Source organism: Phalacrocorax aristotelis, chromosome 18 (genome assembly GCF_949628215.1).
Source record: "Phalacrocorax aristotelis chromosome 18, bGulAri2.1, whole genome shotgun sequence".
Taxonomy (NCBI): Eukaryota; Metazoa; Chordata; class Aves; order Suliformes; family Phalacrocoracidae; genus Phalacrocorax; species Phalacrocorax aristotelis.
In genome coordinates, this window is record NC_134293.1 from 13,161,778 (window position 1) to 13,187,359 (window position 25,582).

The following is a 25,582-nucleotide window of genomic DNA, read 5'->3' on the forward strand; positions in this document are numbered from 1 at the left end:
AGAGACAGAGGAGTGACGGGCAGATCAGTGAGAGCCATGAGGAGCTTGCTTTCTCTCACACTTGCTGCAAGGGGGCATAGGCTTGTGCACTGCTCCAGGACCTTCCTCTCTGGCAGCTGGATCTGAACCATGCAGCAGACGGTGAAGCTCTGCAACTGCCTGTGGCCTTGGCTGTCTTCACATCTCAGGAACAGTGAGGACAGATCCTCTGAGGCACTGAGCCACAGAGGGTCGTTTCTGTGGGGGATTTCTTCCTCCTCACTGTCAAGTCCACTGGGGCCACTTTTATACATTTTCTAGCACATCCTATCCCTCTCTTCGTTGCTCTACAGCTCTGTGTTACAGCAAGTGGTGTGTTGTATGCATGCTGGAATCTGATTCTTTGCTCTCTTACGCCTGACTCTGGTTTTTGCCAGCTCTTAGATTTGTATCACTGAAAGGAACTGCCCAAGGGTGAGCTGCTGGCGGGGCCTCAGCTATCCCACTATGCCCATCTCTCCAGGCCTGTGCTGCTCTACCCTGCATCTTCACCCCTGCATTTATTCTGTGTAACTTCTTGTTAGGTGTTCCCACCCATGAATTACTAACAACAGACATCATACCATGCCACTGTAAAAGGGAAGCAAATCTAAAACTAAGTAGTTAATGGCCACTTGGTAATTAGATACTGTTACAGACTAAGTAAATCACAAAACTCTAGGCAAGCTGAGATAAGACCAGATGAAGCCTGGCAGCCCCAGTCCTGAGGCCTTGCAAGCTCAGTGCAGACCCCTTTCCCTAGTCCTATCCCAACCTGTTGTTGTGGGTTGATGTCCCTGTAACTGCAGGCTTGTGGTGCTGAGCTGCTCACCTCGGCTGCTGGGTGGCGTGGCCTTGCAGGCATGGGGTCTTGATGTGTCATTAGGACCTCTTCCCTCCATCTGGAGGAGCTGGGCTGCTCTTTGGGAAGGAAGGGGTTAAACCTGACTCCTGGGAGGTCTTTGGGGCTGTCAGCTGGGCTGGGGGCATGAGGGGCAGAGGCAAGGAGCTGCAGGCTGGGTGAGCACGGTCCTGAGCAGCACTGGAGGAGTAACTATCTCATCCTCTCAGGAGGGTCTGACCTGGCAGGGAGCAGGGTGAGGTGAGAGCACCTGGGACAGCCCCAGCCCTCACCTGCCCTGAGATCTGTGGGCAGAGCTCAGCACCCTGGGCCTGCTGCTGCTGGCCTGTGCAGCCTGTGGTGGCTCTGCCCACCCGGGAAGGGCCAAACAGTTGGCAGCACCCGTGGATGGCAGGCGGGGGGGCAGCTCTCCCTCCCTTCAACAGTATCACCTGCAGTGACTGCTCTGTTAACAGAGTTAACTGTTAATAGAGTTTCCTCTGTTAACAAACAGCCCTGCTGTTTGTGCAGCGCCTGCAGCATGGGGGGGGGGGGGGGGGGATGGGGGGGGGTGGAGCTGGGGCACCCTGGCACCAACCCTTGCTGGCTGACCCCAGCCTGGTGTTTTATATCCCCCCAACCCGGTGTTGCAGCTCAAAGAGTCTCTTTTGGAGGCTGCCTGTGCTGGGGGCGCCCCTTCTCTTCAAGGTGTCCTGTCCCTCCTGGGCTGGGGACTGCTGCTTGCCCAGCCTGGCTTCTGAAAAGCCAGGCCTGGGTGGGCTAGGGAGGCCACAGAGCTGGCAGGGCCAGCTCCCTGCCTGCCTCTCCTGAGTTTAGCTGCACACTAGCTGGCAGAGGGGCTGAGCTGGCCCCAGGCTGCTGCCTGGCCCAGTATAGAAATGAATGCAGGTGCACACCTGGTGGCAATGCTTCCTCCTCCTCCCCAGGCTGACTGGAGGCGCATTGACCTCCCTCGAAGTGGCCCTGCAGGGCAGGCAGCTCTTGGTGCACACAGGGAGAACACTGTGCAGGCGAGGAGGGCACAGAGGGATCAACTGTGCTTCTGCCAGCTCCTGCCTGTTACCAATGTCCCTTTCTTGTGCTCTGCATAGGACTTTGTTCTCATCCCGGGCCTGCCTGTGGAAGGGGTTGGAGCTGCCAGTGAGGCACTGACCGCACACTCTGGAGCAAAGAGGCAGACACAAGCTGCTGCTGTGTTTCCCAGAGGTGCAGGGTGCACTAATGCTGCACGTACACTCCCTTCTGGGGCCACTGCAACTGGGGGGTCCAGCCACCTGCCTAGGGCAGTACATGCTCTGGACTGGACAGGACCAGCACCAGTGTTGGAGGAACCTCCCCACGCCAGGGTCTTGATTTGCTTGGCAGTTTTCCAGTGGAGAAAGGACATTGGCTGAAGTGGGGTGGTGACAGCCCTGCTGGATCACAGGGCTGCTAGGGCCTGCCCATGGCTACCTGATCAGGGTAGGTATCTGCGGGTGCTGCAGCCAGCCAGGGCCACAGCAGCTCAGCCTGCTTTGTTCTTTGGAACATTACTTTTAGTGCTGTCAGCTCCAGTGGGACACACTCATTCTCCCTGGGCTGGAGAGAGGCGGCTGCTGTCCTTGAGAGGGTTGACACTCATGGGGCTGCATTTTTCTTTGCCAGAAGGTGACTTGGTATGTGCTTGGGGCCAGGAAAGTTTGCCCTGGAGCTAGCAACAGACCCAGGCAGGATTGCCTGGGAATTCCCAGCCCTGGGGAGCTGTGCAAGGCAGCCACTGGCTGGGGAGAACAGGGTTGTGCCTGGCTGGTTTTCAGGCGGCTTGGCTCCTCGTGCATGGTCACATATGCGCTAGTGCCATCCCTAGTACTGTGCCTGGTCCCACCTTGCAGGGCAGTGACACAGCTTGTCAGCATTGCCTTTAGCTGGTATTCAGCCTGTACCGGTGCCTAGCTCTGGGCTTCTGCAGGCACCATATCCTCATGCCATCACCTTGTGGTCCTTTCCTCTTGAGACAAGTGCTACAGTGGCCTTCCTCTCCCAGGTGGGCATACAGATACCCAGGGAGAAGCCTTGTGCTTATCCCCCACCACCCCTTGTGTATGGGTACTCAGAGCCCTCATAGCTCAATACACACATGTCACTTGGGCCCACATCCCCATGCTGCACCCACAGCTCTGGTCATCTCACACAGCATCCAGTGCAGCCCTTGCAGTAGCCTGGACAACTGTCTGGGGAATCCCTGGGTGGGACAGGGCTGCCTGTGTATCGCAGCCCCTTCCAGACACAGCACAGATGTCCCACATAGACCAATTGGCCTCCTAAGTGCTCCTGCTTGGTCCCCTTATTTCTCTGGTTAGGTTAGCCCTGTGGGGCTGCTATGGGAACCCAACCAAGCTCTTACTCTGTGGTTGCCAGCCTTAATACAGTCCTTCTTCCTGGCATGTACCAAGCCACAGAGCTTGACTGTAGCAATCAGGCATGTCCTGGGACCTTTTATTGACAGGTTGAGCCCAAACTGAGGCTGGTGGGACCAGGAAAGCAGGAGATGCTCTGTGAAACCCCAGATATTCCCATGACTACCATCTCCTTGCCTGCCAACAGAGGAGCCTGGGATGAAACAGGGTGAGCTCAGGCCTCCTGCTGCCTTTTCCAGTGGTGGCTGAAGTCAGAGCTAGCATGAGAGGGCGGATGGAGAATGGGTACTAAGACCTGCAGGGCTGCACGCAGGCTGATGAAACCAGCTGCTGCAGAGCCATGAGCAAGCCCAGCTGGCTGTGGGGTGTAACCCTGCATGGTGTTAAGGGCTCAGCTGCTGGCATGAAGCATCTCTGGTTGCCAGAAGTCTTCACCATATGTGGGGCCAACCTGCTGGGAGGTGGTCTGTGGCACCCGCCTGGGGGGAAACTCATGCTCACTGGTCTCTGCCCACCTTGCGGTGGCTCTCGCCTTCCCCAGGGTGCTGATGGGCAGAGCCAAGTGCAGGTGCAATGCCTGGGGGCTCCCCAGGCTGGAGGACCCTCCTTGACTGCCAGTCACCTCCAAGCCTGACAAGTGACCCCCCACAACCACTTCCTCCCTGTTCATAGCCAGAGCCAAAGGGTAATGCAGAGCATGGAAAAGAGCCTTTATTTAAAAAACACATGGCGCCCAGTGCTCCTGAGCCCTTTTCCTTGCTATCTCCCACCCAACTGAGCCCACTGACATCCCTAAAAACCACCCGCCCCCATCTCCTGTCACTGTTCCTCCTGCTGTGAATGCAGAGACCTCCCTGCACTGGCAGCTCCTGAGGTGTGGGGACCCACTGCCCAGCCACAGCACCCACCCCATCCCACCAAGCACCTCCATCCTCCTGTGAGCACCCACCCCTGTGCCTGCCCAACAGACAACGCAGCCCCTTGAAGCTGTGCCTGCACCACATGTGCTCCCTGGCCAGGGTGTTCATGCGCAGCCCCCGTGGAGGCACAGGGCCAGGAGCAGGGACATGCCTTGCTACCAGTATGGAGGCTTCTGCTTCTGGTGTCGTGGCTGCTGCTGCTTGCGGAAGGGCTGGGGGCTGAGCAGGGAGATTTGTCTGAACAGGCACAGGGGTGAGCCCAGGCTGGGGATTTCAGAGCAGGGAGATCCTGGCTGGTGTCCCAGGGCTGGGAGATGGTGTCTGGCAGGTGCAGCTGGCACGGTGAAGGGCACAACAGCCTCCGAGGGGATAAGAAAGGCAGGCACAAAGCCATAGGAGAGATCAAAAGCTTTGGGGGCTACTCCGCTCCGCAGCGGGGCAAGGTGGGCTGGTGCTGGGCTAGCCAGGGTACCTGGGCGCCCTGCAGGGCCCGCAGGGCCCCTGCCCACCTGGTCCTTCTGCAACAGCTCCTGCAGTTTCTCCAGCTGCGTCCGGCAGACATGAGAGCGCGTGCGGCTCTGGCAGAAGGACTCCAGAAAGGAATCGAGGGACAGGTCCTGGGCCAGGAACTGCTCTATCTGTGCCTGTGGGATGGGCAGCAGGACAGCATCAAGTCAAGAGAGCCGTGGGAGGGAACCCAGATGGCTGAGCCCCTCCCTGGCCTCTTCTCCAGGGCCTGGCACATGGGAGGGTGTGGGGAGGAGTCCGGGGCCCAGGTGAGGCAGCAACCCGGGGTCTTGCCTGACTCACCTCCGACTCTGCCTCAGAGGCACTGAGCTTGGCTTGGAGCTGGCCCAGGGCGCTCTGCGGGCTCCAGTTCTCCAGGTATGCCTCTGTGTTGGGAGAGGACAGGGCTGCCAACAAACCTCCCCCCAGACATGCCTACTTCTGAGGCTGTGGTCTTTCCCATCACCAAGCAACAGTTCCCCCTTTGAACTGAAACACCCCCAAACACATCCCTGGAGCCACCTGCACACTGAGACCTGCATCCCACCATGGCATCAGTCCCAGCCGAGGGCTGGCTATGTCACAGGCAGCATCACCCCCCAGTGCTCCTGATCATGGCTGGGCCATTTCCCTGGGGCAGGTTCAAGGGCGCCAAGCCCACCCAAGCTCTTGTATTAACACAGATTGCTGTGGCCATGCTGGGCTCTGCCTTGTCCCATTGGCTGCACCCCACTCACCCAGGCGCTGCTGCTTGTCCCAACATGCCTCTCGTATCTCCCGCAGCTCCTGGTACTTGATGGCTAGGGAAGCCTTCCCATCCTCCAGCCGTGGGCGCATGGACAGGTTCACCCTGGCCAGGGTGCAGTTTGAAGCCAAACACATTTCCCGCTCCAGCTGCAGACTCTGAAACTGTGGGGATGGGAAGGGGGTGGGGGTGTTAGCACTGCGCAGAACAAGTCACAGCTGCCAGCCTGGGAGGGAGTCTGTCTCCATCCATGGGCAAACCCTCACCTCCTGCACTGTCCCCATCCCTCTGCTCTGCCTGGAAAGGAGGTAGATCCCGGGAGGAATGCAACAGCTGGACCCGGGCTACCCACAGCACAGGGCAGCTTACCCCGGATGTGGCAAACCTCAAAGCCTCCTTTGCAGAGGAAAGGGCTCGTTAGCTAACAAGGATGTCAGGAGAGAGACACACACCCTCTCTCACTGCACGCACACCTTCCACCCACGCAGAGAGGGCAGCAGAGCGTGGTGCCGGGCTGCGCTTTGAGAGGCCCAGGGGAAAGATGCTGAAATGAGGCTGAGAATGATTTCAGAATAACCTGAACGTGTTCCCACAGGAGCTCCAGGATCCACTGGAGCCAGGGAGCACTCGGGGCTCATCCCAGCTGCGGGGAGTGAAGCCAGATGTGGTGGGCACGGCGAGGGGCCGGGGCCTCCCAGCCCCCCCCCCCCCCCCCCCCTCAAATCGCGGGACAGTGGGAGCAGCGGGAACAGTGGGGGCAGCGGCTGTGGCCCTGCTCAGGGGTTTGGTGGCTTGCGGATGCCTGGCGGGCGATGGCTGCGGGAGCCCCGAGCGGCACCGGGAGCCCCGGGGCAGTCGCCGGCCCGGACGCCCGAGCGGCGGTTTCCCCGCGGCCACCCCAGCCCAGCCGGTGGGTTTTGTTGCTCCTCCAGAGCCCCCGGGCTCGGTGGGCGGAATGTCAGGTATCGAGGGAAGACCGCGGAGCAGCGGTGCCAGGGACCGGCGGGTGATGCCCGGTGCCCGGGCTGCGAGCGGCTCCATCCCGCGCACCGGGAAAGCCCCGCTGGGGGCAAGCGCTGCCCGGCCTCGCTCGACTGGCTGCGGGACCCGGCCCCCGGCTCCCCCCCGGCTCCCCGCGGCCGTACCTTCCTGCAGAGACGGGCGGCCCGCTGCAGCCGGGGCTCGTCCTGCAGCAGAGCGCGGAGCTGAGCCGTGCTGAGGGCCCCGAAGAGGCACGGGGAGCCGGGCGGCGCTGGGGGCCGGGACATGGGGCAGGCACGGCCCGGGATACCCCCCTGCCGCCACCGGGTGCCGCCGCCCCCGCCCCTGCCCTACCCCGCCCCGCGCCGCGCCGCGCCCCCTGGCCCCGCCGGCCTTAAAGGAGCCGCAGCTGAGCACAAGAAGCCCCGGTTCTGCACCGCGCCGCCCCCGGCTGCGGGGGGGACCAGCACTGCACCCCGCTGTGTGACTTCTGCTCCACGCCGTGTGCATCCTGCACCCCACCTCACCATGCGTAGCTTGCACCCCGCCGTGTGTATCCTGCACTGCACCCCACTGTGTATATCCTGCACTGTACCCCGCTGTGTGCACCCTGCTTCTTGCTCTGTGCATCCTGTGCGCAGCGCGCTGCTGTATGCGTCCTGCACCCTGCTGTGTACATCCTGCCCTTCACCCCGCGGTGCGCATCCGGTGCTGCAACCCGCACTGTGCATCCTGCGTTGCACCCCACTTTGTGCACAGCAGTCCGCTCTGTGCATCCTGCACCCCACTACGTGCATCCTGCACTGCAGCACATTATGTGCATCCTGCGCTGCACTGTGTGTGCCCTGTACTGCATCACAGTGTGTGCACCCCACTTGTCACTGTATTGATTTCACCCTGTACTTCATGGCACTGCTCTTGTGCATCCTGTGGATATCCTGGCACTGCTGTACACATCGGCTCACGAGAGAGGAGAGAGAGCAATGAGGCACCCTGTCACTATGGGCTCTGTGCAGGCCCCCTTCATCCCCTGGAGAAGGGAGAGGGGGGAGAGCTGCCCCAGTTGTGATGGGGAACTGCTCACCACAGGGCGTTGTGGTCACTAAACGTTTGCAGGGATTCAGAGACCTGAAAGAAAAATTCACGGTGCGTGAAACCTGCCTGAGGACTATCAGTTCCACCTCTGGACATCTCTGTGCTGGAAGCTCTCCTTGTATCTTTGTATCTTCTTACTCTTAAGTAAAAGATGTGGTGGAGAAGCTGGGGAAAAGTAGCAAACCAAGAGCTCGTGGGAGGTTGGGTTTGCTTCTCAGGGAAGTTTTACCTTAGTGAAAACCACAGCTACAGGGAGAGCCATGCACTGCAGCTGGGGTGGGGACTGCTCTGTCCTTGCCAGGACATTTCCATGGAGCAAATATCTGCTGGGAGACAGCATTTAATGTCCACTGCTTGACTTCAGATGTCACCTCAAACTGACACTGGCTGCTGAAGCTGAGTGAAAGGAAGCTGCCAGGATGCTGCCGGGGGCTGGAGGTCACTGCTTCTGGGTGGCCAAGAGCCTAGCAGGATTCAGGAAGCAATTGGATGGGTAGCTTGGTATAAGGGGCTGTGTGGAACTGGTGCTTTTGTAGGAGAGATGAGAACCTGTCTGTACACTGGGATGTGCTGTGGTGGAGGCACAAGACATCAATGCAGAGACACGCAGTTGTTGAGCCCATCCTCCTGGGCTGGTGGGTGCCAGCTCTGTTGTACTGTGAGGATATTTTGCGATGTTCTCCTGCATCTCTTGGCCAGTGTCTTTCCACTGCCTTTGGAGAGCCCTAGCAGAAGATACCACTTCTGGGACGAGGATCATTTGCTCCTTAGTCCAGCAGTGCAAATTCAACTCCAGTTTTGCCTGTTGCTTGGGAATCCCAGAGGCCCAGCAGCAGCAGCAGTGTCATTTCACAGTCTGCCCAGTGCCACCTGATGTCATTGAGCCTGCTGACTTTGGAAGGCAAATCCACTCTGGGGGCACCAGGGGTGGGGTGGGGGCACCGTCCTGACAGCCATCCTCCACCTGGCACTACTATCTTATACCCCTGGTGCAGGAGAGCCTCTCTTCCAGCCAATGTCAAGTCCATCACAGAGCTGCCTTGTGCCCCCTGGCTCTCTGTGCTGTGGTGCTCAATCCAAGGCAGGCAAGGCCTTTGCTCAGGGTGAATGTCCCTCTGTCTTAGAAGATAACTAGTGTTGGGAGAGGCACTTCTGGGATTCATAGTTCAATCTCTGCATGGCAGAGTTCATCCGGAAACCAGACCAGGCTGCAGAGGGCTATGTCTCATTGAATTTGGGTTGCCAAATTTACCATCAAGCTGGAGATGCTCCCATCTCTGGAGATGGCCATCTGACACTGCAGAGCCTCTGAAGGGACACCTTCCAAGGCCAAGTGGGGACTCCAGCCAGAGCAGGAGACTGTGGCATGGGCTGTACTCTGAGGTCCCACCAGTCCCCTGTGCTCTGGTTTGGGGGGGCTCAGCGCTGGGTGCTGGAGGCTCTCAGGAAAGTGAGTGCAGCCTGCTTCACCCGAGAGCTGCTTTCAGTAGAAGTAGCCCTGAGCTCTCGTTTTCCTCAGTCATTCCTAGGTGCAGGTGCTCCCTGTGCTCTGCAGTGCTGAGGCCAGTTCTCTGGAGCAGTGTAAGGTACTTTCTGGCTCAGAGATCCTCCACTGCTCACTTCTGTCAGTATTTTCTGACTTCTCAAACTTTTCTGGATGGCTCCCAGTGGGCACTAGGCTCTGCCGCTGGCAATCAAGGGCTGGGTTTTCCCTTAGCTGTTGGTCCTGGAAGTGGAACTCGCTGCTGGTGCTGTGTTGCCCCAAGACAAGGCCAGTAATGTTTTGTGAAGGTGAAAGTGCTTCTCAAACAGTCTGTGCTGGCAGTGCCAGAGTGTTGTGGGATGGAGGAGCTGTAGAGACCCTGTCCTGCAGCCTCACAGCATCAGCTCTGTCTGCACTTTTTCTGGCAAAGGTTCATCTAAATTGATCTCAGAAACTTGGGTATGGTGAACCCATTCCTGTAATGAGCTCTTCCCTCATTAGTGTCTCCTAATGTAAATACTCCCTAACACCTAACCTGCTTCCCTTTTGCTTCCATTTAAGTTCACTGTTTCTCAGTCACAGCAGACAGATCTATTGATGACACTTTGAAATCATGTTTCTGCAGGATCAAAGCATGACTGTGCAGACAGACAGGTAGTGAGGAACAAATCCTGACAGATTCCCACAGGAATCCCACAGAACTCCCACAGGAGGGAGACCTTGGCATCAGGACATTGCCACAGCTTTTGACCCTGGACTGTGAACGTGGTGATGATGTGGGAAGAGTTATCCCATATGACAGGTCCCCTCTGAACACTCCTGTGCAGATCACAGGCCCTTTATCTCAGTGTAACCAGATTTAATTTTCTTACATCCATTCCTGTGAGAACCACTCAAGGTTTTTTCCCTCCATCAGCCCCAAGACTCCAGTCCTAGAACCTGACATGGGATTTCTTAAGTCTTGGTGGGAGCACATCAGAGATAAAGTACAGATGTTCATTAATGGAGAATGACCTCAAGGAAGCAAATTTATTGGGGATGCTTTCCCAGACACTGCAGAGTATGTGGGAATTTGTGGCATGTACTTTTTTTGCTTGCTGTGAGTTCTGGAGGCAGCTAGGAAACTCTGATGAAAAGTCACTCCAGGGCTGAGTGTCTTCCTCCCATAGGGAAGGCATATGTGGAATCCACAGATTTCACAAGTGATGTTTTTATTTTTGATTATAAACATAATAACAAGGAATCATTGGCAAGCACAGGGGAAAAGAGCTGAGCAGAAGGGGAGCCTGCACTTAGGGGAATTGGAAAGTGGCATTTCACTAAAACCCTACTACTCTTGGGCTCCTCAATCTGCTCCAGAAAGGCTCAAGCTCTTTGGTCACACAGAGCCTTTGCAGAGTGTCCAGTGTGGACAGGAGGGGGAAGAAGCACTAACAATATGAAGCTGGTTTGATGAGGATAAGGGAGGATTTGCAGTTCCCTTTGCACAGGTTGCCCCATGTCATGCTGCCCTTGAAATTCAGCCGCACAGAATAACATGCTGAGTACCACCACCCGCCCTCATAGCTATAGGCACAGTTCTTACTGTAAGTGTCTTGATCACGATCTTTTGTGGAGAACTTCATGTTGTCGTGCATGGTGTTGGGATTGTCTGAGGTCATAGCATCCCCTGCTGTCCCTGTGTAGGAGCCCAGCCTTAGACGGTAGCCGTGGGACTCATCTTCCACACTGAAGAGGTTGTAGTCTGCAAAATTGATGTTGTCTGTGGAGTCCTGGATGACAAACCTGACCTGGTAGACCTTCTGCTTGGCGATCTGATGAATGTACTCAGTGCCCAGCCAGTACTCGCTGCGCACGTTCCCAAAGCCGTACTTGTAGGTGCTCCAGGACTCGGCCCAGGTGACTAGTGTCTCTTTCTGGTTTCTCTGGATGACTGTCCAGCCCCCATTTGTCACATTCATTTCACAGTACACAACGAGGTGGTGGAGCCCTTTTGGCTGGATGATGTAGACACCACTGTGGCTGCCAGCAGGGATCTCACTGCAGTCCTTTGGCCAACCTGGGGTAGGAAACAGTGGTGGTTATTAAATACCACACAATGAGACACTGGAAGTACCTTTTATTTCTTTTGTGCCTATATCCTATTGCACACACATTCTTGTGCTGTATTCCTGCCATGTGCTCACAGGAGTAAATCAAAATCTTGAAATGATCAATGTAAGAGTTAGGCTTCATACCTTCCCAAGACATGATTCAAACAGATGGGGGCATACTGCCAAAACATCTTGGCCTGGTGAGACCAAGCCGGACATTGCCTTTGCCCAGCACAAAATGCACCCCAGCCCAGGTTGGATTCAGTCTTCCAGTGCTATGGTGATTTGCCTTAGCATGCAGGTGATGTATCACCACACAGACAAATGCAAATCTGGGTTATAAAGCCATTTGCTGTTACAGCATGGAGGCTTTAAAGCTTAATAGCAATCTTAGAACCCCTGGAGAGAGAGTGATCAAGACATCCATATTGCCGATAATTAAATCAGCCCTTGTGTTCTCAATAGAGTAAACAGGTTTTCTCTGCACTTACCTGAGTAGCTTTTTAGAGACTTTCACACTTGTTTGATTTGATTATGGCCTTTCCATGCTCCAGAGTGTCAGTACCTTATACATCAAATAGCTGAGTATGCCTACCCACTTCTGCGAAGGGACTTGCTCCACTCCCAGTACCTCTGCTGCTGGTTATTCCTACCCAGATCGGACCTATCTTGTGGTCCTATGGGCTAATGTTGACTCAGTCAGTTCAGTAACACAGTCAGTCCCTGTCTTACCCAGTCTTCTTATTAAATGTATAGTGAAAATAGGAAAATAACCAATCACCACTTCCCAAAGGGCAATAATTAATCATCACTTTCCAGTTTGGGGGAAATTTCCCCATGCTAAAGATCCTCATCCACTACTTGAGTCCAGGACATGGCTGGTAATAGAGTCCCACTGAGGTTATAAGCTGTGGCGCCTCTGCAGCATATCAGAAAATCAACGAGGAGCCAGTGCACATGTAGGACATGGATGGCTGAGAGCTCTTCATTAGCACAGCGACGATGAAACCTTATGAGCAGATGTACTCCTTGAGAAGAGACTTACCACGGCCTGCCAGTGGGTGGGGGGCAACGTCTCTGACCTGTCGAACATTTTCGCCACCATTATCTGAAATAACAAGAACAGAGGAGACAGGAGTGTTGAGGGTAGACATGTCAGATGCCTGCTGGGACAGCATGATCTTCTCCAGATCATATTCCTGTTTTTCTGTTGTTGCTCCTAATTCTGGAGGGACTCCTCCATTTCAGATATCAGCCAGTTGGTAGTTTGTGGGAATTTATGGGGTGTGAGAATGGGGCAGATGCTTCCTTGGTGAGAAGGATTTGGGCACACTGTGTGTGGGGAAGACGCTGAATGGTGGTGGCAACACTGGAAAGATGTTTGTTGAAGTGCAGTACAAGCAGTTAGAAAGGGACTCAGGAAGAAGAGGGATTAGAGAGGGAAGAAACATGAAAGCAGATATTTGAAAACTGGTGCAGATATCAGGATTTCGGAGGGGGGCTCTGCTGGATGGGTGTTGCTGGAAGAAAGAATGGTTTAGAGTGAATTAATGCAATTCTTTTGCAAGGACATGTTCTGTGTATCCACTGATGGCTATAACATAGAGGAATAAATCACACGCTTATGGAATCACAAGAGCCATTCCTGTCCCCTATCTGAAACGGGCACCTAACCCTGCAGCCGCTGCTCTCCGACATTGTCAAATACCTGCCCCTGCTTTCACTCTCAGCTGGTGTTTTCCTATCCCCTCCCTTATGAAGTGTTTAACTTAAGCCTCTTGCACTGTGTATAAGCCCATTCCTTCTCTTACTACACCAAGAGTACACTTTTTCCTCCAGACAGACTGTAAAATTGCTATCACTTCCTCCTCCATGGTCTTCTGATTTTGGGGACTAAACTCAGTTCTTCACCATTCCCTGACACAGTCTGCCTGGCAGATTTTTGAACCCTTTCCTTTTGAATCTCCAAATGTGCCTCGAGCCCAGCAGTGAACGTGCTGGTTGGCCTAAGCCTGTGTGGAGTGGGAAACACTCATGTAATGTGGTCTAGGGGACTTTCCTGCCATGGTATTTACTTTTACTACAGCCATAGGAAGCTGTTCACTCGTGTTCGTTTTGTAAGCCACAGTCTGCCCCTACTCCTTTCTGCCTTCACTTCCCATCCATTTGGAAGCATTACTCCGTGAGTCAAGACTTTTGAATGTTAGCCTATCTTCTCTGGCATGCCTCCCTGCTTACCCATCTTGCATTCGTGCTGCTCAATGGTTTCAGAGTATCCTACCAGTTGTCTGGATGAGCGATGAGTGTGAGGTCCAGAGCACGCCCCCTTTCCCTACTCAAACTTGCAGTTCTTGGTGAAGCCCAAGCTCTTGTCTCTGTCATGGGTGCTCCCTGTTTCAGCAGTTTTCTGACAGCTGACCTTTGCAGTGAAAGTTGATGTGAAACCAGCATCGAACACTTGGACCTGGAGCTTTTCTGCCAAGAACTTTTCTTCCTCCCTTGGAAGGGAATGAGTCCTTTCTGTTATGCCATGTACCACCCACAGCCCCCAGTTTATTCCAGAAGCATTTCCTGGAGGCTTCCTCATTGCTCCAATATACCCTGGTATTTGTGGGTTACTCTGTGCTATCACCTGGCTGATTGCTCTGTGTCAGTGCCACTGCTTAGGCTCTTCTTATTAACTTCACTTAGTTACTCTTTGCGTTCACTTCTCTTCTGAATTCAGTTCTCCACTGACCTTGTGATTTCCAGAGGTGGCTACTGTTCTCCATGTCCTCAAAACACGCTGTGATTGTTTGCCTTAACAGCTTTAACACTGCTTCTCCAAGGAAGACCCCATGGTCAACAACACCCTTGGCTTTGTCTTGCTGCCAGTGAGACCGAACCTGTCCCATTTCCAGGGATCCTGTGAACTCTTGGGCTTTGCGCTATTGGACTCACTTATGGGCAGAAGAACTTCATGCCAGACAGGAGAGGAGACAGGCAGCAAGCAGAGGAGAACTCTGAGATGATTCTTGTTCCAGGAAGAGAACCTACACTGCATTGGCACTGCCCACACATAGAGGAATATTTAGTCCTTCCTCCATGTTACAGAGCGTGGTTAGGCTGGTGAGGAGGTCTGTGTAGGATCTGACTGAATGTGACCTTGTTTGCCTTTCCCTGTTGTAGGGATAAAATATGGTATACTTGGTATACTTACCAAGCTGGGAGGACTCTGGGGGAACATTCATGATTTCATCCAGCGTGCCATTGAGGAGATGCAAGTTTTTAATGTCAAAGGCAGGCAGAGATGCTGCCAGGGCCAGCAGGCAGGTGAAAAGCAGGAGACAAAGGCGTTGGGCAGCTGAAATGGAAAGAGATTAGGAAAAGAAGAAAGTGATCGTGACTCTTCCATTAGAGAGCCATGAATCTCATTTGAATCCTTTACTGGCAGAGTAAATTAGGAAAATAAAATTCTTTATGTGTAGAGCTCCTTCTTGGAGCCATAAGCCCCAATTCACTCATTTAGATGAGCTGTCGCATAGTCATTGGCAGAAGTAATTGTCAGTGACACCTGCTATTGGTGGCTTTGAGACAGAAGAAGTACAAAAACCTTGTCCAAACCCAAAGTGACTGTAATCAGAAATCCCTGTAAAAACCAAGTCTTGGGGCTGGAGATAACGAGCAGGGTGAGCATGGAAGGAGGAATCCTTTTTCCTCCCAGCTCCTGTCACGCTCCTGTGACACACTCACATGGTGTAACCTGGGACTACGCCTGCCTCCAGTCCAGCTTTGTAGGCAGTAAGAACCCAGATGACTGCGTGGGAACAAGCCCCAGGCAGGGCTGTGTGTATTTCTCTACTCTGCATGAAAGCAGCATGACGGAGAGGGGCAGCATAAACTTTCAGGAATTTCTGCCGGGCTGGTGCAAATTATGTAAGGTTATACAGCTACTTCAAAATTTCCATATGTAGCCAGCTGCTCTGGTTTGTTCATTTTCAGATCAGCTAGGGAAACCAGCACAGTTTTTGCAATATTAAATCTAAATAAAATAATAGAAAGCTTATCATGATTCTTAGAGAGTGAGGTACTGTGGAGACACCTGACCATGGGGAGATTTGTTCATGGTATGACAGATGTAGCTCACCCTAGCAGATTACCAATGTGATCCCTCCACTATTCAAAAAGGAGCAGAGCGAAACCTATTGCACTGCCCTGGGATACCTGGGTTTGGCACTGTTCCCTGAGATGACTGAGAAGGAAAATGACCAATGATGCTGTCCTGGAACCGCTGTGTGCGATTGCAGCCACCCTAGAGACAAGCACCCCCTTCTGGGAATGCTCAGAGCCATCCTAATCATTTGTGCTGGTTACAGTTTTGCAGCAAAGGTCTTTTAAACACAATTCAGTCCAGCTGATTCCTTTCTCATTTCCTACACACCATTTAGTGTCTTGATACACTTGTGTTTAGAGATATGTTTAAAAACATCTCTTCTTTAGGCCACCAGAGAAACAATGCTGCCTCTACTGCTGGCCCATTCCCCCATGAACGGTCATGAAAGGTCTGGATAGGAAGGAGGTGCAGGGGAGAGGATCAGTCTCTCCTGGGTGTTCTTCTGGGGACAGCAGTGTGCTTTCAGGCATCTAACCTCCATATCTTGATATCTGCTCAATATTGCTCCTTAAGCAAGAATATCTAAAAAAATCTGTTTTCTATTCTATGGTATTTAATACTTTCCTTCAAGAACTGAAAATTACAAATAAGGTTTGGTAAATATGAGGTTTGTAAAATGGGCTATCTGGCATTCCAGGGCTACACTGATACAGCTTGAAAATAGCAGAACATGCAGACTCCTGCTCCAGTTCCCAGCCCAGGACACCGCAAGCCCAGACAATGCAAGGGACTTGGCGCTGGGATGGCCAGGGTGTGGGGAGAAAGGAGCCCTGCGGAAGACAGAGTGCCAGGATGCCCTGTGACCCGCAGCCACATGCACGAGTGCTGTCCCTTCCATCCCATCCCACACTCACCCATGCTGTCGCTGCAGGGACCCTGCGGAGCGGGAAGCCGAAGGGGTTTGGCCTGGCTGGAGGGGTGTCCAGCCTGAAAGTTATAGGGCTGAGAAGGTGAGTGGGTGGAGGCACAGAGACCCAAACCACAGCACTTGTCTTCTGATTGGCAACAAGACCAGTGGTTTACAGCTTATTTGCTCTTCATCATTAAGTGATATGTTCTCAGACAATGAAAGCTTTGTCTCACAAAGGTGAAGAGCCTTCTTCAGAGGCAAAGCAAATAATTTAGTGCCAATAAGCAAAAGCCTTAAAACAACAGCGATTTACAGTGCCTGGCTGACCCCCTGCCCTGGCAGGGTTTCCCCAGGGAACGGCATCCTCTGGGCACCTCTGTGCATTTCAACTCATAAGTAAATACCAAGATGACATTCCCCCTCCTGGATGGAAATCAAACATCAGGTGAAAATCACTCTTTCCAGGGCAGGCTGCAAGGCCAACAGCCACTGGGGACCCCATTAGACCCTTCAGGGAAGAGGTACTCTAGTGTTCCTGGCAAACTGTGCACTGAAATTCAGAAAGTGCCACTCCAGGTGGCTCCTGACGTGCCTGGCCTGCCACCACCATGCTGCTTCTTGCACAACATGCACTGTGGTCTCCCCTGGCACCGCAGCTCTTGCAGCAGTCACAAGGGTGTTTTGGGAATCGTGACGTGACACTGATGTAAAATGGTCTCACTTCAAGACCCTCTCTGCTAGTAGGAGTGCTTACAACCATGGATTTCTTACGGAAAATGCTAGACCATCCTTTTCCTTGGGGGTTGATACTCACAGTATTCTGAGTTATGAGGACTCCTATACTCCAGCACCCACCTTGTGCTGGACAGCACAGGATGGCCAGAGCCTGTGGAGGAGCAGCCTGGGCTTTTGTCATGGGCTGTTCATTTTCAGAGTGGCTGCCTGGTCATAGAGGCTCTTGTGCATGCTTTGCTGTGCTTCTGCTTCTGCTCAACAGCAGATGCAAGCAAAGGCAGGCAGCAACCCTCGGCAGAGCTTCAGCAACAGCTTCTAGTCCCTGGCCAGCTTTTCCAGGGTGCTGTGGCCAGTGTTTGGGTTAGGATGTGCAAAGCAGGCAAGGGGAAGGCCATAGAAGGGGTTTCTCTGAAACCCCAGCTATGTCCTGGGGCCCAGCTCCTGCTCAGTATATGTTTGACACTGAAAGAGCCGCAGTTGCGGCACAGATCTGTTTATTGCTGCACCCTGGGCTGCACCTGATAAAAATGCAGCCAGGACGTTGAGGGAAGGGTTTATTCACTTCCATGTGTGAGACAACAGCTGGAGTGCTGTGTCCTATGTGGGGCTCCCCTGTCCACAACAGCAACTAAAATTCCAGAAACAGTCCAGCTAAGTCCACCAAGACTGTTGAGACAGGAGCACATGACATATGTGGATGGGTTGAGAAAGATGGGCTTGTTCAGCCTGGAGAAGGGAAGGCTGAGATGGGATTTTGTTGCTGCCTACAGCTACCTGGTGGGATGGTGGAGAGCAGACAGAGTCAGGCTCCTCAGAGCACTGTGTCTCAGTTTGGACTCCTCATTACAAGAGACATATTGACAGACTGGAGCAAGTCCAGTGGAGGCCACCAGACTGGTCAGGGGCCTGAAGCTCAGGACGTGTCAGGAGAATCTGAAAGAACTGGGCTTGCTCCATCTGGAGAAGAGCATTCTTATTGCTGACTACAACTGCCTCATGGGAGAATACAGAGAAAATGGAGCCACACTGTTCAAGGAGGTGCATGGTGGTGGGATGAGAAGCAATGGATCTAAGTTGGAACATGGAAATTCCAGTTGTTAGAAATATGGACTTTTTTAACATGAGGCTGGTCAAATATGGGAACAGGTGCCCAGAGAGATGCTGTGGGATTTCTATCCTTAGAGGTGTTCAAGATTCAACTGGACAAGGACCTGATTTTTTAGACCTACTTTGAGTAGGGGTTGGATTAGATGGCCTCCAGAGGTCCCTCCTACCCTAAATCATCCTGTGATTCTATGACTCTCCTTGGAGGTGCACAGGGATAGAGCGAGAGGGAAGGGAGGGAAATTAGAATTAGATAAAACAAATTTCAGCCTGAGGGTGTTCAAAAACTGGAAAAAAAAAAAGAGAGAAGTTGTGGGACTTCCATTGCTTGACATATTCACAGCTGACACAGACATGACCCTAAGCAACCCGTTGTAAGTTGTCTCTGCTTTGCCCTTGAGATCAGACCACAGATGTTCAGAGGTCCTCCTGGTCTCAGTTACCCTGTGTTTCTCCAGTTCTGTGAAAAGCCCCCTCCCCAACCGCTGTGCTTCTGTATTTCTGCAGGAGCACAGCCATTGTGCCAAGCCTCGTGCAACATGCAGAGCTAGCTGCAGCAGAACTTGCCTTGAGAAGCCACTTTGTACGCTCACAGAGCTATAGCAAAACCCTGAGGGCCTGTGGAGCATGAAAGACCGTACAGCTAGCCAGGCCCATGTGATTTGCTCTTTCAAGACGGACTGCTGCTGTCATGACCCTGAATGTACCAGTAGGCCTTAATCGCTGGTGACCAGTCCCACCTGGGACCTTCACCTGTGCCCATGCGGCCTGTTTCAGCTTGGCCCTGAGCCTTCAGTCCTTACCTGAGCCACATTGTACTCCAGTCTGATCTTCAGTCCCCTCTCTGGCCTTGTTTTCTCCATGGATCTTAGACCTACACTGTAGATAGCTTATTTCCTGGATGGACCACTCAGATCCCTGTTTTAACTTATCTCCAGCACTGCTTTTTGCACTGTGACCTTTTGTCCAGGATCTTAGGCCCACTTGACTGTTTGCCTTGCTTGGAGCTGTTGCCAACACTCAGCTCTGCCTCTGTGCTCAGACCTGGCAAGACAGAGCCCCACCAGCAAGGGCATCACCTCCTTGGGTTTCACCCTTGGCTTCTGACTTGCCTGCCCATGGGGAGCAGCCAGCCTTTGCTGGTCCCAGAGAGTTGGCTCATGCCTTTGTTCTCCCATGAGTCCTGTGCAGTGCCCCCTGCTCTGCCTCTCTGGAGTGCAACCAATGGTTTCTGTCCTCAGCTCTGCTTCCAACCTGTAACTGCTCAGATGTCCTTTTGCAGCTGTCTTTTTAGAAAGAAGTCCCATGTCAGCATGATTTAGAAAACCTTTGTTTGATAGCTTTGACGACACCATCCACTGGAATATTTGAGCTAAAGTCAAAACTGCAGTCTCTGCTGGACTGTAGATCAGCTGTCCTGTTGACACACTGTTTCTTTGAAGGAGATACCATTTGCATCTCTTTGGAGCAGCCCAGTGGAGCCTGGGGAACACACAGGGGCAGGGGAGGACTTCCTCTCCATGACCTGTGGGGCCCATGTTCCCGCAGCATCTGGCAGCCATGTTGCCAGCAGTGATCCCAGTGGTGGCTCACCAGCAGCAGCCTGCCTGCCAGCCCTGCCACAGGCACCCCACCACACCCCAAGGCATTGCATTGCTCAGTGCTGGTGTTAGCTCCAGTGGCAGTCCATGGGAATCCTTAAGTCAGCCACTTCCCCTGCCCTCAAAGAAGGGGGCATGGTCCCTCTCCCTGGGGTCCTACTTTGCAGGGCAGCTTGGGCCCTCCTCCCTCCATAGACTTGGAAGTGCTGCTTTTGTGATTCTCCCAAACTAAATGAAGCTGCAGACAAGGGCTCCCAACCTTTAATCAAGCAAGCAGGGGTGAGATCTAAGGATGCAGATGGAAGTTGATCCAGGGATCAGTTACCTTGGAGAGGTCTGGATGCTGCTGTCCATGAAGACCTGCAAGTTGCCCTGCTTGGTGTGGGCTCCTGCAGTACAGAAAGTTTGGTGGGAACTTCAGCTTGGCACTGGCTTGCTATGAACACCAGGTTTAAAGCTGTGCCGTGAAGAAGGCATCTGGTCAGTAGGCCACTGAAACCAACACAGGAGGAGAAAGTGGAAGGGCCATATCTTTATCCTCTTAAAATTGGCCTGACAAAGTGATGAAGCTGTCTGCACCTTCTGGCACCAAGAACAGCCCTCCCAAACAGTCTGTCCTGAGAGCATTTTGCTCCTGTAGAGGGAACAACCCCTGGTTGGCATTGCTGGGGCTGGGGGGAAATCTACAGGCTCTCACCAGGCCAAAGACAGGGATTGGGAAGGAGAATGGCAAATGGACCCACAGGCACCTGCTTGTTACCTGGAACCCTTGCCCTCTACTTAGAGCATGCAGACTGGGGTGCCAGGGGACACAGTGTATACAGTGACTTCTGGCTGATGGACACTGGTTTCAGCCCAGTGACTTAACTCATTGATCCTGAAACCTTAGTGGAGAGTTAGCAAGCAGGCACGTCTCTTGAGGCCCTGTTGTCATCTTTCCAAGGTCACCTAATCTCTCCTCCTTTGCTAGTTTCTGTGTGTATGTCCTTAAAAAGCTGGGTCTCTCCACTTCATTTTGATGATGGCTCTCCAGAATTTGCTTCAAGTGGGCAATTCAAATGTAGTGTTTGTGTAGCTGAGAGAGTCAGTAATTGAATAGGGGATTACTCTGTACTTCTCTGGTTGGAAGAGCATGCCTCCCTCCCCTCAGGGGGCTTAGTTGTGTTGTCATGGGATCTGAAAACTGCTCAAGTCACAGTCTGTAAGTGCTTCCTTGTGCCTCTACAAATAACAAGTGCAAACACAAGTGGGTGTGTGCAGTGCCTATAAAGTCACCGTGGAAAGCTTGGTATGGGAGGGTGTACTACTGAGTTCCTGCTCTCTGCTCAGCCGTGCTGTTGTGATGGGTGAGTTATCTTCCCAGCAGCACACTGCATTCATGGGTGGTGCTGGGCTCAAACGAGACCTGACTGGGGTGAGTATACAAAGGCACAAGATGCTTAGCAGGACAGCAGCCCTGATCTTGCCTGGGTGATGCATGCTGCCAGGCACCCTAGTAGCAGAAGGGATGCAAGACCAGAGACCAAATGACACACATGCTTGGTGCCAGCCTATTCTTTCCTCAGGCTACCTATGCCCTGTATTCCCATGTCCTGCCAAGGGACGTTAATGTGGAGGCCCAGATTTCAACTTGGTCCTTTCCCTTCCTGACCAATGCATGTGGCACGTGGTTGCACAGGGGTCCTTCCCTAGGCATGATGGCATCTCTCCTGGAACTGAGCTAGTGCAGAGTGTAGGGATGTGCTGGTGGCCAGCACAGAGGGTTTGGGCTTGTGTTGCTGTCTAGGCCCAGGAGACTTCCTTCTGTCTGCTTGGGAGCTGGTATCTGTGCAATACAACCCATCCTTTGGATCTGGTTTCTCACCAGCTGTCATTGGGCTGGAGCGGCTTATATAAAAGGCTTAAGCATGATTACTCCAAGAAGAACCATTTCTTGTGATCCATACCCCTTGGAAACTACTATCCCCAGATCTAGCTGCATCATTGTCCTCTTTTAGCTACTCTTGGTCTGTAGTTTCCGAGAACAGATCTGCAGGTTGATGTCTGGTGCAGGGAAGAGGCTGACAAGAGGGTGACAAAGCCATTTCTCACCTTACTTTAGGCCTTCAGGGGCAGAGCCTACACCAAAGCTGCAGCTTCCACCACCCTGGGAGCCCCCTGCTCCTTGCCTGTGTCCTGTGGCTTTACTGTCTCTGTTCCGAACTCCCCAGGGTCTGTTGGCAGGGGCAGAGGAGTCTGGCCAGGGATCCTAATGGTGCTGAGCCCTTTCCTCCCCAGGGCTCCAGGCTGGGACAAACTGGCTCCGTGGGGACCTTGTCCTCCTACTCACAGTGGTGGCGATGCTTCTTCTCTGTGCAAGCGCTGGCCCAGCAGTACCCACTGCCAGCTCCCGGAGTGGTGAGTATGGGGTGGGTGGGGGGCACTGGCTGGGCACCAAGGTGCAGAGCAGGAAAGTGTCTCCCTAGCTCAGCACTGACTTTCAGGTCTGCTGAGTGCTAGGAAGGCCAGCATGCACCCAGGGTAATGCACAACACAAGAACTCACAAACAAACTTCTGTGCCATGGCTTGTAAGGTAAGTAGCCTGACACCTGTCAAACCATCCTCACTGCCTTGGTGGCTCCATGCTGAAACCAAGGGATTTCTGCCCAAACACCATAGCTTGGCAGGATTGCTCTGTGGTGCTTGTGTCTTTTTACACTTCAGTTCTAGGAGAGAACCTCCCAGCAATATTTTTTTTTTAGCTCTTCTTGGATTAGGAGTATTCCCTTCCTCCCTGCAAGGGAGGGTTACACTCCCTGCAAGACCTGTGTGCCTGAGAAAAACAGAATTTCATAGGCTGAATTGGAATTACCCACAGCAAATTGTCCCTCATCAGACACAAAACAAGAAAAACAATCTATACAGCAAATTAGTTTGGGAAGTAAGTCATGACAGATCAGTCCTGCTAACAGATAAACTGCAACAATCTGGGGGAAGAGATCCCTATGAGATCAAGGTAGAACTTCACCTTCTTTTGCAATGCCATGGCCACCAGGGAAAATTTTCATTACATATCCTCATCCAGTGGAGAATTTTGAACACTTCTGATCCTTGCAAGAGCTGCCACTTAATATATCAAGGGCCTTGTGTGAGGGCCAGATATACCACTGGCATCTGGAAGAATTTTTTCCCCTATTTTCTTGGCCAGATGCATTAGAAGGCTCCAAATAAAATAGCAACTCATGAGATCCTAGGGCTCTTACCAGAGCCACCACCTTAGAGACCTTCACTTGCCCTGTGGAAAAGCCAGTCTACACTGTGGAGTAGGCCACAGATATAACCGGCCCTTTTTGTCCTGAGCCCTCACTCCCATAGAGGAGCTCCTTGTTGCCCTGACAGAGTCATATGATCATTTTCTTTCCCACCCCACCCTGTGTTTGCCACTGCTGCTGCCACAGGGTTCCCAGCAGACTGCAGCCATCTCCGCAAGACCAGCCCCAGCGGGGTGTACGTCATCCAGCCGGCAGGGTCTCCCCCACGGGTGGTGTGGTGCGACATGGACACCGAAGGCAAGGGGTGGACTGTTGTCCAGAGAAACTCTCATGACACTGAGATCACATGGAAGCAATCCTGGACCACCTACAAGTACGGCTTCGGGAATGTGCGCGGCGATCACTGGCTGGGTACTGAGTACCTGCACCTGCTGACGCAGCAGGGCACCTACAAGGTCCGCTTCGTCGTGTGGAATAAAGCCAACGTCACCCATTATGCTGAGTACGACATCTTCAGGGTGGAGAGTGAGGCTAGCGGGTACCCGCTTAGGCTGGGCCGATTTTCTGGTGATGGGGATGACTATCTGACCAGCTATCACCCCAAGAAGGGGGGCATACACGACAACATGAAGTTCAGCACAACTGACAGGGACCAGGACCAGTACAGCGGGAACTGCGCCAGCAGCTACGGGGGCTGGTGGTACGACAGGTGCCAGAACGTCCTGCTCAATGCCAAAAAACACATCCTTTGGCCAGGATTCTGTGATAATGGCGACTGCACCTCCTCCGTCATCCTGGTCAAACCCACAGATGTGTGTTGACCATGCCGCAGCGCCCAGCCTCCCGGGAGGCTGTGGGAGTGCCACCATCCCCAGCTCAGTGCCCCGTTTCCGTGCCTGCCAACAGCCCTGTGCCAGCCCTGCTGCATGTCCTGTGCTGCCTGCAGCTCCCGCAACATCACCTGTTGAAACGCAGAAGCTCTGGGGCTCAGGAGCAATTGCCTGGAGCCCCAGGCACGCAGGCGGCTTTGCCCAGTGCCACAGTGCTGGCCAGCACTGGGATGCAGGCACTGGTTTGGGGTGGGTGTGCCCACTCCTGTCCTGGGGAGGGGGAGGCAGTGCAAGTTCCCTTCCCTATGCAACTGGTGTATCCCTGCTTTGCTCAGGCCCTGCTCCCTCCCTGGGCCCCATATGCCCCACAGCTCTGCTACCCATGGTGGGAGAAGTCAGCTGCAATAAACCCTGGAGCCAGACTTTGCTGCCTTGTGTCTACTTGCGGTCGTGACACTGCACGTAAGTGTGTGTGGGGTCACTCTGTCCAACCTCCAGAGTGGTGGACCTAAGGGAAAGTAGGTGTATTATGCAGGTCCTCTTCTGGGCCAGGAGACACACCTGCCCAAGGGATACCAGATCTCTCTAGGACATGCAGAGCATACCTCCTCCAGGACTGGAGTGGTGGATGCTGGGTTCAAGATGATTTCTCAGGCAGTGTTGGTCCAGGTCAGCTATGGTGCCAATTCTGCTCTCAGGCTGAGCTGGTGTGGCAAGTAAGGGTTTTGTTCTGATTTTTCTTTTTTTTTCCTGAAATATTTCAGTGTTCCATAGTGAAAGGCCTGACACAGATTCTTTTTGCTGCTGACTGTCCCCAGCAACAGGAGGTTTTCTCCCTTTGGTAGGGTTGCTGTACACAATTGAGTACAGCTGTTGTACCTAATTCTGTCTATGGCTTGCTTCTCAGATCTCTGGAGGCAACATTGCTTCCAATGGCTTGTTCCAGCTGCTGTGCACTGAACTGTGGCTGTAAGGCTATGATTAGACAACACAGCCAGCAAAGCCCAGTGTCTTGCAAAACCCTTGCCTATAGTTTGTCCCTGTCCATAGCTGAGTAGCTGTTCTATGCTGGGAAAGGGAAGAAACCACCACTGATTGAGTGTGGAGAGGGTGGTGGGCTCCCTGAGAGCGTGAGAGATGCATGTAAGTCAGTCCCATTGTACTCTGCTGCAGAGGGGAATGTGGCTATGGATCTCCTTTGCAATGGAGGGAAGTTTGAACTTAGGGCTTAAAAGAAGCCACAGTTCCTCTCCTCTTTGGAAGAAGAGCTGAGCTTGAAGAAGGCTTGTGGCTGTGAATCCTGAACAACTTGGGACTCTCAGGCCAAGATCTGTGACTGAGGTCCCAAGGCACCCTGCAGAGCTATGGCAGTGCCATGTTCCTGAAGAGGCTCCACAGGCAGCCTCGACTGCCCTGGAGGCATCTGTGAGCCGGTAGCCCTGAATGCATGGGGAGGTGGATGTATGAGGGTGCTGCTGGTTGAAAAAGGCTTCCCAGTTTGAGCTGACTTGAGAGTAGCATTTCTTGACTGAGAGATATGTCTGCTGGTTTAAAAAGTCATTTGCACTCCAGCCTGGGCATACAACATAACTGGAGGGGAGAGGCTTGGCAGAAAAGGGCTTAGGTTTCCTGATAAACAGCAGTTTTCCCAGGAGTCAGCAATGCACCCTTGCAGTGTCAAAGGTGAACTGCATCCTGGGCTGTATTAGCAAGAGTGCAGCCAGCAAGACATCATTCCTCTCTGCTCAGCACTAGGAGACTACATCACAGGTACTATGTCCGCTGTTGAGCTATCCAGTGCACAGAGATATCACCACACTGGAACAAGGCCGTATGCACCCAAGCTGATCCAGGGCTCTTGAACTTCTGGGATCGCTGCCATGTCAGGCTGCCTCAGCTCTTAACCCTACCCCGGATGTCCCAACCATGTGTGGCCTTGCAGTGCAGTTGCCCCGTT

At 53.3% G+C, this 25,582-nt stretch overlaps 3 protein-coding genes across 3 annotated transcripts; 1 reads left to right on the plus strand and 2 right to left on the minus strand.

Moving 5' to 3' along the window:
* Window positions 1–3,972: 3,972 nt before the first annotated feature.
* On the minus strand, window positions 3,973–6,806 carry VPS37D (VPS37D subunit of ESCRT-I). Its single transcript, XM_075112701.1, has 4 exons — window positions 6,594–6,806; window positions 5,441–5,612; window positions 5,007–5,089; window positions 3,973–4,840 (listed from the first exon to the last, which is right to left on the minus strand). Exons 1-4 carry the CDS (start codon window positions 6,714–6,716, stop codon window positions 4,352–4,354), a joined length of 867 nt encoding a protein of 288 aa, XP_074968802.1. The 5' UTR covers window positions 6,717–6,806; the 3' UTR covers window positions 3,973–4,351.
* Window positions 6,807–10,437: 3,631 nt separating this feature from the next.
* LOC142066285 (fibrinogen-like protein 1-like protein) lies at window positions 10,438–16,111 on the minus strand. Its single transcript, XM_075113559.1, has 4 exons — window positions 16,108–16,111; window positions 14,300–14,443; window positions 12,146–12,208; window positions 10,438–11,066 (listed from the first exon to the last, which is right to left on the minus strand). The coding sequence occupies exons 1-4, from the start codon at window positions 16,109–16,111 to the stop codon at window positions 10,438–10,440; spliced, it is 840 nt and encodes a 279-aa protein (XP_074969660.1).
* A 5,714-nt stretch (window positions 16,112–21,825) lies between these two features.
* LOC142066226 (fibrinogen-like protein 1-like protein) lies at window positions 21,826–24,046 on the plus strand. Its single transcript, XM_075113432.1, has 2 exons — window positions 21,826–21,940; window positions 22,982–24,046. Exons 1-2 carry the CDS (start codon window positions 21,883–21,885, stop codon window positions 23,614–23,616), a joined length of 693 nt encoding a protein of 230 aa, XP_074969533.1. The 5' UTR covers window positions 21,826–21,882; the 3' UTR covers window positions 23,617–24,046.
* Window positions 24,047–25,582: the final 1,536 nt, after the last annotated feature.

Excerpts from the sequence above, each read along its gene's own strand:
- LOC142066285 (XM_075113559.1), bottom strand. Across the intron at positions 12,209-14,299 it reads CCCAGAGTCCTCCCAGCTTG|ATAATGGTGGCGAAAATGTT; the intron begins GTAAGTATACCA and ends TTGTTATTTCAG. Across the intron at positions 11,067-12,145 it reads CCACCCACTGGCAGGCCGTG|GTTGGCCAAAGGACTGCAGT; the intron begins GTAAGTCTCTTC and ends TTCCTACCCCAG.
- LOC142066226 (XM_075113432.1), top strand. The coding sequence starts at position 21,883 with ATGCTTCTTCTCTGTGCAAGCGCTGGCCCAGCAGTACCCACTGCCAGC. Across the intron at positions 21,941-22,981 it reads CACTGCCAGCTCCCGGAGTG|GGTTCCCAGCAGACTGCAGC; the intron begins GTGAGTATGGGG and ends CTGCTGCCACAG.
- VPS37D (XM_075112701.1), bottom strand. The coding sequence starts at position 6,716 with ATGTCCCGGCCCCCAGCGCCGCCCGGCTCCCCGTGCCTCTTCGGGGCC. Across the intron at positions 5,613-6,593 it reads CCGCCCGTCTCTGCAGGAAG|TTTCAGAGTCTGCAGCTGGA; the intron begins GTACGGCCGCGG and ends CCATCCCCACAG. Across the intron at positions 4,841-5,006 it reads CCTCTGAGGCAGAGTCGGAG|GCACAGATAGAGCAGTTCCT; the intron begins GTGAGTCAGGCA and ends CCCATCCCACAG.